This window comes from Bombina bombina, chromosome 8 (assembly GCF_027579735.1).
Source record: "Bombina bombina isolate aBomBom1 chromosome 8, aBomBom1.pri, whole genome shotgun sequence".
Taxonomy (NCBI): domain Eukaryota; kingdom Metazoa; phylum Chordata; class Amphibia; order Anura; family Bombinatoridae; genus Bombina; species Bombina bombina.
The window spans coordinates 92750623-92768292 of record NC_069506.1 but is presented as its reverse complement, the minus strand read 5'-3'; the positions used below and the strand labels follow the sequence as shown (position 1 = coordinate 92768292).

General features: G+C 39.5%; 1 protein-coding gene and 1 pseudogene across 1 annotated transcript in view; both read right to left on the bottom strand.

Moving 5' to 3' along the window:
- The window catches only part of KLHL17 (kelch like family member 17), a 607468-nt gene that overhangs the window by 462928 nt on the left and 126870 nt on the right, over positions 1–17670 (bottom strand). The window contains exon 4 of the mRNA XM_053690457.1: positions 5959–6075. Within this exon, the coding sequence (XP_053546432.1) occupies positions 5959–6075 (117 nt within the window). The remainder of the gene's footprint in view (positions 1–5958; positions 6076–17670) is intronic.
- On the bottom strand, positions 12991–13610 carry LOC128638128 (josephin-1-like; annotated as a pseudogene).

Sequence of the window (17670 nt, the reverse complement as noted above, 5' to 3'; positions counted from 1 at the left end):
AGCAGCAAAGCCATAAAAATAAATCACACACACACACTGTCACAGCAACATGAGGAGCATAAATGCCGGTGGAGCTAAAAAAACAAAACTGACCATTTAACTTCCCTGTAAACCCAGCCCCCGCTGCATTCTAGATTTTCACTACGGAACTTGTGCAGGGCTGAAGTGAGAGGAGTCAGTGGACTGTGATTCCATTCTGCTACTGCCAGACACATTTAGATTTACAATCCTGACTGAAAATCCTCACCTGAGCTCAGCCCCTCATTCAGAATAGAGCACCCGTGCAGTCACCTAGTGCGTACACTGAAAGTAATCAACCCTGGTCCTCAGACATTCTTACACACTCGCGTAGAACTGGTAGAAGCCATGTACAGGCTGACAAACCTATCTGTCCTTAAGTTCAACTTCTAGCTAATCTAATTCTGCCCCTTGTACTAGTAGAGAGAAGCCAGACAGGGTAGAGAGGCTGAGCAGTCAGTGGCAGACACAGGACCTTATTACTACTGTATTATATCCAAGGTCCTTATCACAATTAATAAACCCCGCCATACCTTCTGCTCCAAGTTGCCACGCTTCCTTGATGTCTGCAGGGGGGAGAGGAGGGAGGAGCCAGTGTCTGCTGATGCCACTGCCTCCACACACACAGCTCTTAGTGTGCGAGTGTCACGTGACAGCTGGCTCTCGCACACTAAGAGCTGTGCGGTAAGGAGACCTATGGGCTGGCCTGTAGGTGGCGCTGCTGTCAATGCAGCTTTAAAGTGGAAAGAGCTTTTGCCTATACTTCTTTCTATCGCACGTGCGATAGATAGAAGTATTAGGCAAATGCCCATTCCACTTTCAGCCTAAATAAGGCAATTTTAATGTTTTAACTTAAAACTGCAGTGGAGCAAAAGTGGAGCCTTTAGTATTTTTTAATTTAATCATCAAAAAGGTTTAAAAATAAAAAAAAAATTATTTCTCTTTTTTTTTTTTTTTTTGTTCATCAGGGGTCAGGGGGCATCAGGGGTCAGGGGGTGCACGTGCTCAAGTGCTCCTATAGAGGAGCCTCCACTGGATATAAGCCACAGTCGTGATGTTGTCCGACTGAAATCTGATGAACCTCAGTGTTGCTAACTGAGGCCAAGCTAGAAGAGCATTGAATATTGCTCTTAACTCCAGAATATTTATTGGGAGGAGATTCTCCTCCTGAGTCCATGATCCCTGAGCCTTCGGGGAGTTCCAGACTGCGCCCCAACCTAGAAGGCTTGCATCTGTTGTTACAATCGTCCAATCTGGCCTGCGAAAGGTCATACCCTTGGACAGATGGACCCGAGAAAGCCACCAGAGAAGAGAATCTCTGGTCTCTTGATCCAGATTTAGTAGAGGGGACAAATCTGAGTAATCCCCATTCCACTGACTTAGCATGCATAATTGCAGCGGTCTGAGATGCAGGCGCGCAAATGGCACTATGTCCATTGCCGCTACCATTAAGCCGATTACTTCCATGCACTGAGCCACTGACGGGCGTGGAATGGAATGAAGGACATGGCAAGCATTTAGAAGTTTTGATAACCTGGACTCTGTCAGGTAAATTTTCATCTCTGCAGAATCTATAAGAGTCCCTAGGAAGGAGACTCTTGTGAGTGGTGATAGAGAACTCTTTTCCACGTTCACTTTCCACCCATGCGACCTCAGAAATGCCAGAACTATCTCTGTATGAGACTTGGCAATTTGAAAGCTTGACGCCCGTATCAGGATGTCGTCTAGATACGGAGCCACCGCTATGCCTCGCGGTCTTAGAACCGCCAGAAGTGAGCCCAGAACCTTTGTAAAAATTCTCGGGGCAGTGGCCAACCCGAAGGGAAGAGCTACAAATTGGTAATGCCTGTCTAGAAAGGCAAACCTTAGGAACCGATGATGATCTTTGTGAATCGGTATGCGAAGGTAGGCATCCTTTAAGTCCACTGTGGTCATGTACTGACCCTCTTGGATCATGGGTAGGATGGTCCGAATAGTTTCCATTTTGAATGATGGAACTCTGAGGAATTTTTTTAAGATCTTTAGATCCAAGATTGGTCTGAAGGTTGCCTCTTTCTTGGGAACCACAAACAGATTTGAATAAAATCCCTGTCCTTGTTCCGTCCGCGGAACTGGATGGATCACTCCCATTACTAGGAGGTCTTGCACACAGCTTAGGAATGATTCTTTCTTTATCTGGTTTGCTGATAACCTTGAAAGATGAAATCTCCCTTGTGGAGGAGAAGCTTTGAAGTCCAGAAGATATCCCTGAGATATGATCTCCAACGCCCAGGGATCCTGAACATCTCTTGCCCACGCCTGGGCGAAGAGAGAAAGTCTGCCCCCCACTAGATCCATTTCCGGATAGGGGGCCATTCCTTCATGCTGTCTTGGGGGCAGCAGCAGGCTTTCTGGCCTGCTTGCCCTTGTTCCAGGACTGGTTAGGTTTCCAGGCCTGTCTGGAATGAGCAACAGTTCCCTCTTGTTTTGAAGCGGAGGAAGTTGATGCTGCTCCTGCCTTGAAATTTCGAAAGGCACGAAAATTAGACTGTTTGGCCTTTGATTTGGCCCTGTCCTGAGGAAGGGTATGACCCTTGCCTCCAGTAATGTCAGCAATAATTTCCTTCAAGCCAGGCCCGAATAAGGTCTGCCCCTTGAAAAGAATGTTGAGTAATTTAGACTTTGAAGTCACGTCAGCTGACCAGGATTTAAGCCATAGCGCCCTACGCGCCTGGATGGCGAATCCGGAATTCTTAGCCGTTAGTTTAGTCAAATGAACAATGGCATCAGAAACAAATGAGTTAGCTAGCTTAAGCATTGAAGCAGCAGGGAGATGCTGACTTGCTGAGGCAAGGGGAGAGCACATGAATTGTTGCAGGTGAAAATGCTTGAATAAAGCCAAACTCCTTCTAAATCACTTGTATCAAGCCAATGCATAAACCAATGTGATATGTTATGGGAACGCTGCAGTGCATCACTATACATAGGAATAGTATAAAAAGGACATCACAAGGAGGAGTGGGCATAAGCCTCTGACGAAGCGGGAGGAGTCCCGCGAAACGCGTAAGGCCACGCCCACACGCACACGCTGAGTGAGGCTACAATCCCTCCAGGTCAGGAGAATCTGTTGCCGGCTACACAGATTGAACCACCGCAGGAGGGAAATCTTTTGTTGTTAAAGACACCGAGACTGAACAGTCACTATTAGATGAACCAGCAAGGTGAAATTGGACATTGGAAAAGAGTATAGTAACATCTATACAAGACGCTGATACATACCTCATATTGTTTGAGGGTTTGTTTTGTGAGTTTGTTTTTTGTCATTAATAAATTGTTATTTTTTAATCTGATATACTGCACAATGGTCTGTTCTTTGTTTTTTTCCCTGCGCTCCATGTTTTTTTTCCCTTAAGCGTTCTAAGCTTGTCAATAATTTCATTCAATGGAGTTGTCTGGATGGCCTCTTCCAGGGCCTCAAACCAGAATGCCGCCGCAGCAGTGACAGGCGCAATGCATGCAAGGGGCTGTAAAATAAAACCTTGTTGAATAAACATTTTCTTAAGGTAACCCTCCAATTTTTATCCATTGGATCTGAAAAAGCACAACTGTCCTCAACCGGGATAGTGGTACGCTTTGCTAAAGTAGAAACTGCTCCCTCCACCTTAGGGACCGTCTGCCATAAGTCCCGTGTAGTGGCGTCTATTGGAAACATTTTTCTAAATATAGGAGGTGGGGAAAAGGGCACACCGGGTCTATCCCACTCCTTGCTAATAATTTCTGTAAGCCTTTTAGGTATAGGAAAAACGTCAGTACACACCGGCACCGCATAGTATCTATCCAGCCTACACAATTTCTCTGGAATTGCAACTGTGTTACAGTCATTCAGAGCAGCTAATACCTCCCCAAGCAATACACGGAGGTTCTCAAGCTTAAATTTAAAATTAGAAATCTCTGAATCAGGTTTCCCCGAGTCAGAGATGTCACCCACAGACTGAAGCTCTCCGTCCTCATGTTCTGCATACTGTGACGCAGTATCAAACATGGCTCTAACAGCATTTGCGCGCTCTGTATCTCTCCTAACCCCAGAGCTATCGCGCTTGCCTCTTAATTCATGCAATCTAGATAATACCTCTGACAGGGTATTATTCATGATTGCAGCCATGTCCTGCAAGGTAATCGCTATGGGCGTCCCTGATGTAATTGGCGCCATATTAGCGTGCATCCCCTGAGCGGGAGGCGAAGGGTCTGACACGTGGGGAGAGTTAGTCGGCATAACCTCCCCCTCGACAGAACCCTCTGGTGATAATTCTTTTATAGATAAAGACTGATCTTTACTGTTTAAGGTGAAATCAATACATTTAGTACACATTCTCCTATGGGGCTCCACCATGGCTTTCAAACATAATGAACAAGTAGGTTCCTCTGTGTCAGACATGTTAAAACAGACTAGCAATGAGACTAGCAAGCTTGGAAAACACTTTAAAACAAGTTTACAAGCAATATAAAAAACGTTACTGCGCCTTTAAGAAACACAAATTTTCCCAAATTTTGAAATAACAGTGAACAAATGCAGTTACACTAACGAAATTTTTACAGTGTATGTAATAAGTTAGCAGAGCATTGCACCCACTTGCAAATGGATGATTAACCCCTTAATACCAAAAACGGAATAACAAATGACAAAAACGTTTTTTAAACAGTCACAACAACTGCCACAGCTCTACTGTGGCTTTTTACCTCCCTCAATACGACTTTTGAAGCCTTTTGATCCCTTCAGAGAAGTCCTGGATCATGCAGGAAGAAGCTGCATGTTTGTGTCTGTAATTTTTGCTGTGCAAAAAAATGCCAAAATAGGCCCCTCCCCCTCATATTACAACAGTGGGAAGCCTCAGGGAACTGTTTCTAGGCAAAATTCAAGCCAGCCATGTGGAAAAAACTAGGCCCCAATAAGTTTTATCACCAAACATATGTAAAAAACGATTAAACATGCCAGCAAACGTTTTAAAATACACTTTTATAAGAGTATGTATCTCTATTAATAAGCCTGATACCAGTCGCTATCACTGCATTTAAGGCTTTACTTACATTAATCCGGTATCAGCAGCATTTACTAGCAAATTCCATTCCCTAGAAAAATATTTTAACTGCACATACCTTATTACAGGAAAACCTGCACGCTATTCCCCCTCTGAAGTTACCTCACTCCTCAGAATATGTGAGAACAGCAAAGGATCTTAGTTAGTTCTGCTAAGATCATAGAAAACGCAGGCAGATTCTTCTTCTGAATACTGCCTGAGATAAACAGTACACTCCGGTACCATTTAAAAATAACAAACTTTTGATTGAAGAAATAAACTAAGTATAAAACACCACAGTTCTCTTACGACCTCCATCTTAGTTGAGAGTTGCAAGAGAATGACTGGATATGGCAGTGAGGGGAGGAGCTATATAGCAGCTCTGCTCTGGGTGATCCTCTTGCAACTTCCTGTTGGGAAGGAGAATATCCCACAAGTAATGGATGATCCGTGGACTGGATACACTTAACAAGAGAAAAGGAATTCAATTCTTCAGACACCAAACTTCACCTCCTCCATTGACAGAGGCAAAGAGAATGACTGGGGATTATGGGTAGCTTTGCTGTGGTGCTCTTTGCCTCCTCCAGCAGTTTAATATAACTAATATATACTGTAAAAATAATATACTGTGCTATAAACCTAAAAATGGTAACTAGCTATAGTGCTATAGATTCTGTAGAGAGATACCCACTTTATATAATATGAAAGAGAACTAGAAAAACATTATTATATGTTTATCTTATACAATGTATAATATCAAGTAATCAGGGCATTATGGACTGTATAAAATGACTATGTGATACTGTACAACTGAATATATTGTGAGTTACTTACTAGCAAACTTATGATTTGTAATAAAGATATACATAATCAACATATTCCTTACCCGGGGAACATGCTGCCTCCTGCCGTCTACTTCATGTTTGACCCAGTTCAGCACAGCTCTGTACACTTCCTCCTCTGAGGGGACATTCAGACTGTCACTGGAGATCAGATCCAACACCTGTGTCATCAGATTTACAGGAAACAGTCAGCCATTTACATGACCAAAGACAATTATTATTATTGTTTATTCATCAATTGTCAACACATTTGTAGCACTGTAACATTAAAGGGAAACGAAACCCAAATTTTTGCCTTTCATAATTCAGATAGATTGTGTCATTTTAGACAACTTTCCAATTTACAACTATTTTGCTTTGTTCTCTTGGTATCCTTTGTTGAAAAATATGCCTAAACAGGCTCCGAAGCAACAATGCAGTATTGAGAGCTAGCAGCTGATTGGTGGCTGCACATATATGTGCCTCTTGTCATTGGCTCACCCAATGTGTTTAGCTAGTTCCTAGAAGTGCATTGCTGCTGCTTCAGAAAGGATACCAAGAGAATGACGCAAACTTGATACAGTAAAAAATCCCCCAAATTATTCTTAAATCCTAGCTTTTATTTAATATTTTAAAAAATATATATATATCACAAATTACTATTTTTCCCCACCTGTAAGTTACAATCGTCTCTGTCTGTATCTTTGGTTTGTTTTTTTGTGTATTAAAATGCAAATAATAGTCTAGGTTTCATGTATAAGATGTATTATGACACATAAATATTGCCTAAATGACATAAGATATTGTTGTTTACACTTGGTTTCATTCCAACTCCAAACTGTCCCATTTTACAGCTGCAAATATTTCATAATCCAAACTATTCCAAAATCCAAACCTTTTCCGGTCCCAATCAGTTTGGATAAAGGGTTTTCTACCTGTAATAGAAGTAAATTGGAAAGTTGTTTAAAATAGTATGCTATATGTAAATTATGAAAAAAATGTTCGGGTTTTCTGTCCCTTTAAGTATACAGTTGTGACGTACAATAATTAGAACACATTTACATAAATCATAAAAGGTAGATGGCCCTGCCTTTGAGTCACTTTATGCTGTAAACCATCTTTACATAAGACAGGACAGGTGGACCTGTGAGCTTACATTCTAAAGCAAGTACATGGTGACGTTGAGGGAGCAGATCCAGGAGAGGCATCTTAAAGCAAGTTGTATGCATCCCTGGACAGATATGAGAGACTCTTAAAGTGACACTAAACACAAATGGCAAACTACATGATTATAAACTTTCATATAAAAGAATAATTTTGCAATGAAAACTGCAGCTTTATTTTGTAAAATGAGTATATTCTTTTATGTTTTTAGTTTTCACTGATTTCCCTGCCCCCAAAACAAAAGAACTCCTGCTAACCAATCACAAACTAATATTCAGATATAGCACAAACTCTGTTTACACATGTGCAGACTGGGGTAACCTGCCCTCCTGTATTCCCTTAAGGTGGTTTAGTACTTATTCAACTTTGTTACTATTGCAAAGAATGATTTGCCTATCCTGATTGTTGATGCAAAACAGATAATCCACCTTTTAAAAGCATGTGAAACCATAGAAGCTTAGGGAGGGAGGAAAAAATAAAAAAAAGCTCACATAAATTGCCTTAAAGTGAATGTAAACTTTAATGAATAAGTGCCCGGTTTTAAAAAATACTATTAAAAACAGGGGCACTTTCATTCTCACCAGCAGCTCCTCTGTACTTACGTCACCAATGAAACTGGCTTCCTCCAATCATGGCTTCCCTCCCAGAGCGTCCATCTCGTGAGGCCACGCCGTGATTGGAGGAAGCCGGTTTTGTCATTGCTGTGTAAGTACAGCATAAGACGCGGGTAAAAATATGCTGCAATGTAAACTTTCATGAATGAAAGTGCCCATGTTTTTAATAGTATTTTTAAAAACCGAGCACTAATTCATGAAAGTTTACATTCACTTTAAAGTATTAACCCCTAGCCTCCCTGGGAGAAAGTGAAGCAAAGACATGTTTTAGATGTATTTTACAACAAAAGGCTGCACAATAAATAATGAATGTATATTGCAATAATGTTTCGCTTGCAACAATGAAACATTTTATACGTTGTTGAAATGTCAAGTTTAATGGTCCTTTAATGCATCTAAATATTTTGTGAACTAAAACTATAGTAACAAAACAAAAGTGAGTAAGGAAGGAAATCCCTTTTGGGACCTTAACCAGCTATTAAAGGGGCATTCTAGTAACATTGGTGTGGTTGTGCAACTGCCGTTGCTGATTGGCTTACTAGTTGTTTGCTGTTGGGACCAGAAGTTCTCTGCAGTTGTTGATCAGGACTTAAACTACGTGCTTCCAAAAATGTATTTATACAGCAGTTACGTACAAGAAATAGACGATACAAAGATTATAGTAAATGGTACATACAAAATATAAGTGTGAGCCACTCATATCCGCTCATCATATCCGCTCCTCATAGTTAATTGTACCAAATTGTGAATGCTAACCACCAATGTACCTCAACTGTTTTACAGAAGAAAATGAAAACAAAAACATGTTCACAAACTATAAACACAATAGTGATACCAAAAAATACTACAAGAATGCCCAAAGTACATACTCCAGCTCACAGAGCATTTCCTGTTGTACTAGACGTTCCTAATCCTCCGAGATATTTAAACTATGTATTTAACCCCTTTGTGGGAATTGCAGCATTGATAGGGCACAAATTGCACGCTTTACCAAATAAAAGCACCGCACTACAATGTGCCTTCCATTTACATTACATAAAGCACTGAAAATACATTGTGAACTATCAATGTCTGTCCAGTTTGGATTTATTTACAAGTTGTCATAGGATAAAAAAAATGCTATTTATTGTCTCAGATCCTTTTCCCTGCCACTGAAGGTTCAAGTTTGGGTAATAGAATTCCATGACCTGTAAACTGGTTCAGCCCTGGAGCAGGTATTCTCACCTATTTATAAAGCTACAGTATAATACACACTAAACAATGTGACTTCTATATAACTGGTCACTCCCAGATCAAATCACAGAGGCTGTCCTATATAGGAGGAATAGGTTGGTAATCCATATAGTGGGTTGCTAACTGTGAATTGCCCTAATCATTTTTCTCACTAGACAGAAAACCTTTTTTTTTTTTTTTTTTTTTAATTGTCTATGTTTACCTTTTAACAATTTTTTTTTTCTCTAAAGTGATTTTTTTTTTAAAACGTATTAAATATTTACATAATATTTTGCTATGACTATTTCACAAAATGTTTTGCTTTATGCACCTGATAAAAAATGAAGTCTAAAAATCATGAGCAGTAACTACGGAAGCACTAAAGTGTTATTACTGTTAAAGGGACATTAAACAGTAAACAAAAGATAGATAGAATGATGCATTAAAATAAAAGATTAGTTTGATAATAACAAGTAGATGTATTTTTTTTTTAAATGTCATTAGTTTAAATGTTGACAAAATAAGTGTAAAGTTTTAATGTCTATAAAACAATGGGAGCTGCCATGTTGTAACTTGGGTTACCTTCTCTACTGTGGCCAATTAGGGACAGTTATAAATAGGTCACTAGACTGTGCAGCCAATGGCTGTGTGGAAGATAACAGTGTTCTGCACTTCCATTTCTAACAGGAACTGAAATGCTCACATTTTCAGAATGGAATTACAGGAAAAGGGGACAGAATAAATAATGAAAGTATATTGTACAGGTTTTTTTATATATACAATTTATCATTTTATATTACTATTTCAAAGTATTTAAAGTCCCTTTAAACATTTCCTAATCCTCAGAATATCTTTCAAACAGGGTTTATTTTCTCCACACCATTATCAGCAATACAATAAATATAGCACCAGAGGTCATGATTGCGAAAATAAAACGAAACTATTTTAAAACTGAGGGATGCATTCTATACTATAATTCTGAGTTCATAGCTTTAGTCACTCATATTTGAATTAGTAATATAAAATGTAGGCAATAACAGATTTTTTTAAAACAAATGTTTTGAAGAACTCAAAGACATAGAGAAAAGAATGTGTGGAGGAACCCACTGTTTAGGGATGAATCAGTTTGTTTTGGCATAATTGGGGACTCCTGCTGCTGGTGCACTCACAGCTTCCTTATGGGGCTTTCCTGCATCGTAACGGAGACAGTTGCTAAGCAACATGGTGTTCTCCTACAAGCAACGTTAATATACATTATCGTACAATGACACACTGAGTGGGAGACGGAAAAAGGTAAAATACAGCTGTGTAGGGGAATATAGTAATTAAATGAAATTCAAAAACCTTAGGAAACACTTGTAAAGGGAACACTACAGGAAAATTTGGGAAAGTGATGCAGTAACCAGATACCCAGTGAGACACATGCCATAAATAGTAAGCATGCTAGAAAGCAAACAAAGATTTATAGTAGTGAAATAGCGTATAAGGTGGTGGGTAAAACCTGTTTTTTAAATCACAGTAAAAACCCTTTTCTCATGTTCTGAAAGCCAATTTGTGAAGTAGGAGAATGTAATTATTGGGCTATTATTAATCCACCAACTGGTGAAAGGTAAAAAGTGAAATTAAACATTTGAACTAGAACTCCTTTTCCTGCTACTCACCTCCATCTCAATACTTTTTTTTTCTTATTATTCTTAGGCTTCTACCCAAACCTGAAATACATGGATTTCAATTGTAACTAATCTGTCTCTTGTCAATTGAATTCTCGTCTCTGTTGGCCCAACTATAGCTTGGCACTCTATGCAAAATTAAATGTTGTCTAATCTTTGCACAGCCACTGGATTGTGCCCAAAAATATTAAAATTACCATTCCATAGTTGTAAAGTAGCCTGTGGCCATTAATTGTCTGTGTGTTTTGGAGGGTTGAAATCATTTTAATGCACTAGTTACACATGCCTGACTTGCATGGCTAAGAGTGATTCTTAAATCCCAGTCTGTTTGTTATCTTTTAAGACTGGAGTCACCTATGCGTTCATATTGTGAAACAACTGGGAATCACAACATGGTGAGGTTGACATTTAACCCTTGGTCTACTACACATCCTAAAGTGTAGCCCAGGGGTTAATCTGTAAAATGTAACATTGTACACATTGGCTTTATGGTCCTTGGGCACATACAAAGCCAGATGAACATGTATTTGCCCCATGGTTATCAGTATATCAGGGCAAGCTAAGCAGTTGGTAAACAGGTAACATTATGGGTCTACTTTAGGCATGATATGGAGATATAGCACTAAAACTAAACCTTCTGGATGTGGAAGCCAGCGTGGTCTGATGTGTATAGACCACCAACTTCCTGATAGATACAACACAGGGAGCATCATGCAAATGCAATGCTAATAATCTAATTAATTATTTTAATTAATTAATAATTATTTTAGATTATACTAATAATCTTAAATAATCTAAAAGCTGGTTGGAAGGGGCAAACTGACACATTAAAGGGACACTAACCCCACATTATTTCTTTCATGATTCAGATAGAGAATACAAATTTAAACAACATTCCAATTTACTTATATTATCGAATTTGCTTCATTTGTTAGATATCCTATGTTGAGGAAATAGCAATGCACATGGGTGAGCCAATCACACAAGGGTTCTATGTACAGCAATCAGCAGCTACTGAGCCTATCTAGATATGTTTTTCAGCAAAGAATATCAAGAGAATAAAACAAATTAGATAATAGAAGTAAATTAGAAAGTTGCTTAAAATTGCATGCTCTTTCTATATCATGAAAGAAAAAAATTGTGTTTCATGTCCCTTTAATGTGACCATGAATTGCTAAATCTTCTGTCATCCATGTGCAATTGCAGGATTTTAACACACTGTTTTTTTTTGCCTAAAAAAATTAAAAAAAACAGTGGGAAGTAAAAGTTTTTTGACTGTATATTGAAATTAATAGACCAATAGCAGTGTGTACTTCCTTCTCATGCTCTTTATGTGGTAAGCACCCTCTTCATATGCTCACTGGTTGATACTAGTAGGAAGTATTGAACTTTCACTGGCTGATAAGCATTCCCTGAAACAGTTAACTGGCAGACAGCTACAGTCAGCATTTACACCTATTAGCCAAGCAGGAAACACTTGTCAGACAATGAACACCATCAAGAAATACACAACCAATACTTCCGTATTCGTTTGAATTTAAATAGCATTTACTTTGCATTGTTTTCAGGTAAACACATTGTCAATATCTTTAAGTGCTGCTCTTACAAATGGATGATAGAATTTTTTTTAAAAAACAATGTCCTTTTACATAAGCTCCGTTCACTCTATTGTAAGATTTAGGCTCACACAGGACACGCAGTTACCATCAACAGCTTCCTATACCACTAGTCGAGAAGTTCATATATCATAGTCACCATTGTTACAATATTAAGTTATGCAGGACAACATACATGATGTGACACACGTTACATGTTCGTGTGTGGCAACCTGAGCAAGGCACTGGCAGAATACCAACACTCCCACAAGTGAAGGCAATGATCTCTGAAAAGAAGAGCTCACCACAAGCTCTGTGTTTGCATTGCACAGAGCTGGAACCCCCAACTGATGCTGATTTGAGTGTGCACCTGTATGACAACTCAGCAGTTCAAACCCGTCCATAAGAACTAGGGTTTCCAGGGAGAGATTGTTTGTGCACCACTAAAGGACATAAAGTGGTCCTTAAACTAGAAATACCAGTGTGATAAAAACATCTAATGAAACAATAAGAGCATCACAATCAATGTAAGGTCAGTTTGAGGCTTAAGGATGTAGCTTTACAGAGTTTCTGTTGTGTTAAATGGGCCAGTAACTAATAACCACCACAGATAGTGGAAGTTACTACTAAACCCAATAAAGCACTTTTGCTGGAAAAAATGTTTATGTAACAATATCCATCAATGAAGTCTGCAGGTATCCCCCTTGTTAATGCCAGTCTCTGATAACCTTACTGAGAAGAAATACCACATCCAGCATCCATGTACACCTTGTTATTTTATCCCATAGTCTATTCCTCCTTATTGCATGGTAAGAGGGAAACAAAAAAAACTTGGTTCATTGTCACCTGGCTCTTTTCTGGAGGCAGTGGTGGGATGTTGTCCAAAACATAGATTGCCAACCATAGGTTATAGAAATTGTAGTAAATGGGGGAAAAAACAAACCCCATAATATTAAAAAGATCACGTCAGTCAAGCGCTGATTAACTTCAACCTCCTTAGGAACCACTAAGAGCAGTTCACACTTTTTGCTGTAAAAATGCCTTACATCCTCCTCATGTCCAATTCTTTTATGCATTTTTAGTTTGGAGTCCAGATTATAGTATTTTTCCCGCCACCTCCATCATGCATACCCAGTGCTGCCTCTTCAGTGGGAGTTGAAATGGGTCCAGGAGAGTCTGGAGGGGAGGTTTATAATAAACTTAGATTAGAAAGAGAGATCAATCCTACATCCACTTTGCTTGTCCCAACACATGACATTGTAGTCTGCAAAATCGCCATAATTATATTAACATTGTAATTCCCATTTCCCAGAATAGTTTTTTTCAAAGGGATCACCAGAGTGTTGGGTGATAACCTTTGCAATATTTCATGCAGAGCTTCCCAGGCGAAGGCCCCATCATCCTGGAAGACATTATTCAGTGCGTGAAGGGGCGCACAGATTTTTCCTTGTTCCCTTTCCATGGCATGCCACTCATGGTGAGGGCTCACAATCAGGGCACGGCTGTCTTGAATAACTACTAAGCGGCAACGAGTGCAGGTGTTGGAAAGTATAATCCATACTCTAGCCTTGGGCAAAGTGTCACAGTGAGGTCAGTAAAGATTCTCACTGGTTGATGCCAGATACGCAGCTGTTTTTATATCACAGCCATGTAACATCTCTACTGGATCTTTTCTTTTACTTCATACCACAGGGTTTTATCGGTTAGGGGCAGGGGAATTCCTAATGTTAATGGAGAGAGTGGGATGTAAGGATGTCTTCAAAATCCTAGATTGATTCTTCCACCTCCTCCCCACAACACTGGATAATGTCACTATACTGCCTCAAGCTCCAGTCCATCTCAATAGATTTTTAATGTGTAGCCAATCAAAGAGAAATATGGATAAGAAGCAGCAAAGGAGGAGTAAAATAAAAGCCAGATCTTAAAGGGACACTAAACCCAAACATTTTGTGATTCAGATAGAGCATGCAATTTTAAGCAACTTTCTAATTTACTCCTATTATCAATTTTTCTTCGTTCTCTTGCTATATTTATATGAAAAAGAAGGCATCTAAGCTTTTTTTCTTGGTTCAGAACTCTGGACAGCAGTTTTTGATTGGTGGATGAATTTATCCACCAATCAGCAAGGACAACCTAGGTTTTTCACCAAAAATGGGCCGGCATCTAAACTTACATTCTTGCATTTCAAATAAAGATACCAATAGAATAAAGAACATTTGATAATAGGAGTAAATTAGAAAGTTGCTTAAAATTTCATGCTCTATCTGAATCACTAAAGAAAAAATTTGGGTTCAGTGTCCCTTTAAGGAAAACAGATTTCTACCACGGAAGGGAAGTCTTTATCTGTTGTTAATAAGAATGTTAAGGATTATTAAGTTTGAAACAGAAGATGATTTGAATCAGGAGATGGTAATTTACAAATGGCTTTGTACAAAAGCAGCGTGAAAAAAATTTTTTAGTGGGAAAATAATTATCTTGCTTATAAAGTAAAGTCAAGTGTAAGAAACATTTTAAACAATGACAATAACAAACACATCGAAAAAATAAATAAATAAATATGTATAACACCCTGGATACTTGTATTGAAAGGTTACAGAAGCCAAAGCACATTCTCAAAAAGATATCTATCTAGTAAAGTTCCTCTTTGATTCTGATAGGAAAATTAGGAAAAAGACAGGAGGTCTGAAAACACAGTAGGATGGTAGGACCATTTATCAGGGTATAGAAGATATAAATACAAATTTATGGTAGATCGCCACAGAACAGGCTAACAATGTTATTGAGCTGGTTGTTCGTTCCTGTGAGTGCGCTTCTCTCTGAATGTATTAAAGATATAGAAGATGGGGGCTATAAGTACACAAGAAATATTGACTGTAGTGAAACAGCTAAGACCCCACTCTGTGGACTCAAAAGATCTCTCTGATGGTTGACAGAGGGTACCACAGATATTCTGTGAGGGCGTTAGGGTTTGCTTTACTGATTGATAGGCAAAATAACAGTTGGTAGTTCAGATTGAAGATTACAGAAATGGCAAGTTTGAACATAGGCCTTATACAAATCACTAAAGACCAAAACAAGGTTCAGAATACTTTAAGTAGCTTGTAGTAACTAAGTCCAATAGACACTGGTGCTAGAATTGAACAGTAAAGGGTAAGGTTGACACAGAATACCTGATAGGTGCAGCTGGTTTGAAGAAGGCTATCACTGGTAAGCTAGTGTGCTATACCTTTAAGGTGTCTCCTCTTATTTTTTTCCTTGCAGCTACTTAAGTTCCGCTCATTCCTTTCCCATTGCCTGAATATTGAAGTTAACCTTGTATCTAAACTTTTACCTTAGGGTGAATATCTACTTCCTTACTTTTTCTTCAGGTCGAGTATCTACAATTTGTTCCTAGATGATCCGCACTCTGCTGGCTAGCGGTCTGATCTCTGCAAACGATCACCTGATCGCAACTTCCACTCAGCTACCCTGAGGCTCAACTCTCTACCACCGGAGCGGTCTCCTCTCAGAACGTCTCTCCCATCTCCACTTCTTACCGTGACTTCGCTGAGGTTTTCCACCTTACGCTCCATCCAATACCATCTTGGTGGATCCGGATTCATTTCAGCAAATCTATCTCTGCAGCGTAAGTTTGGAGGAGCTACTGCACAGAATCTCATTCTCTAAAATCAGCCACCACCGCAAGTATAACTCTCAATTTACCTTTAACTTGATTTATCTATACTTGTAACGTTTTAACTATTTACCAACTACATATATTATATATATATATCTATATTAACTGGTAATTCCTGGAACTTATTTTGGTATACGATTTACAGTTCTTGAACTTGCAAAAGTATTTCAGTTCATCTTGCAAACTTTCACTTTGTTACACACTATATCCAGAGTTCTCCTAACCCAGTATTTTTGCTTTTGTTTTGGCACAATTCAAGTCATATGCACCATTCCTGTTGCAGATAAATCTTATCTGAGTAATCTGCTCTATTTACTTTAATCCATTTTCTATCCTTCCATATATCTTGGGTTAATTTATACAAGAGCTACAAATCTGGATTAGACCGACACACTAAATTCAGATATAATTAATAAAGCATTACAGCTAGACAGATTTCTCAACAGGCACAGGATACCCAGCGGGTACTGTTGATGAGACTGTCACAGGATACTATCTAGGTACAGCAGGCACAGCTGGTTTGAGAAAGGCTGTCACTGGTATGGTAGACACTGGTTTCTCAGCAGGCACAGGATACCCAGCGGTTACTGTTGGTGAGACTGCCATTAAATACCAGATAGGTACAGCAGGCACAGCCTCAGGAAGTGAGCATACACAGGTATCAGGTTATTCTGCTAGGCATTCAGGATCCAGGTGAGCATACGTATGTGTGAGGCAAATGCTTGGTCTCTGGAGCAAGGTAAGCATGCACAGGTATCAGGAAAGTATGTGTGGTGTCTGGAGCAAGGCATACGCAGATGTAAGGTTAGTATGCTTGGTCTCTGGAGCAAGGAGAGAATATACAGATATGAGATAAATATTCTTGGCCCCAGGAGCAAGGTGAGCATACACAGGTATCAGGTAAGTATGCTTTGGTCTCAGGAGCAAGGTGAGCATACACAGGTATTGGGTAAGTATGCTTTGGTCTCAGGAGCAAGGTGAGCATAAATAGGAATCAGGTAAGTGTGCTTTGGTATCACGAGCAAGGTGAGCATACACAGGAATCAAGTAAGTATGCATTGGTGACAGGAGCAAGGTAGGTAAGGCAATAACCCAGAGTGATGGGCATGGTGAGTTTTTATAGGAACTCCCACACATGAGTCCCCCAGGTGGGTGGGAGTTCCTATAATTAGTACATAGCCCCTTTAAATCTAGGCAGCGCGCAGCCATGCACACCTAGAGGTTTCAGCAGGGGCTGCCGGAGTCTCTGTGTCCCTCCATGTGGGACACCAAGATGAAGAGAAGTAATTCTCTGCATTTGCCAAAACCAGAGGGGCCGGCTTGGGAACTCCTGGAAAGGCTATTACATATACTGTTAAAGTGAAGGTAAAGTCAAGCTAACTGCTTTACAGCAATTAAACAATTGCATAAAATAAGTTTCATTCATGGATTCGTCAATCAACGCTTATTTAGCAGTTATAATACCTTATAAATTATATATGTATTAACGCCGTTCGTCCGCCCGCCCGCATTATTCTAATTTTTCCATCATTGATGACGATTTATACAATTTCCAATCAACGCTGTCCCCCCGGGGTGTTCAACCACCTTTACAAATACACCCATTGTATAATGTGCACATGTGCAATATAATTAGCGCATACGGACAAAAATACTGATTTGCTTTCTGTGTATATGTGCGTTCATAAGTCGCGCATGTTCTGTTACAGCCAGCACGATCGATACATTGAAGTGAAGAGACTGAAGTTTAAGCGGAGACTGGCGCATGCGCATATACATTTATTCATGGGAGTGCGCTTCATAGCTACATATAGAGTGGGTGGGACCACTCTATACGTCACACATT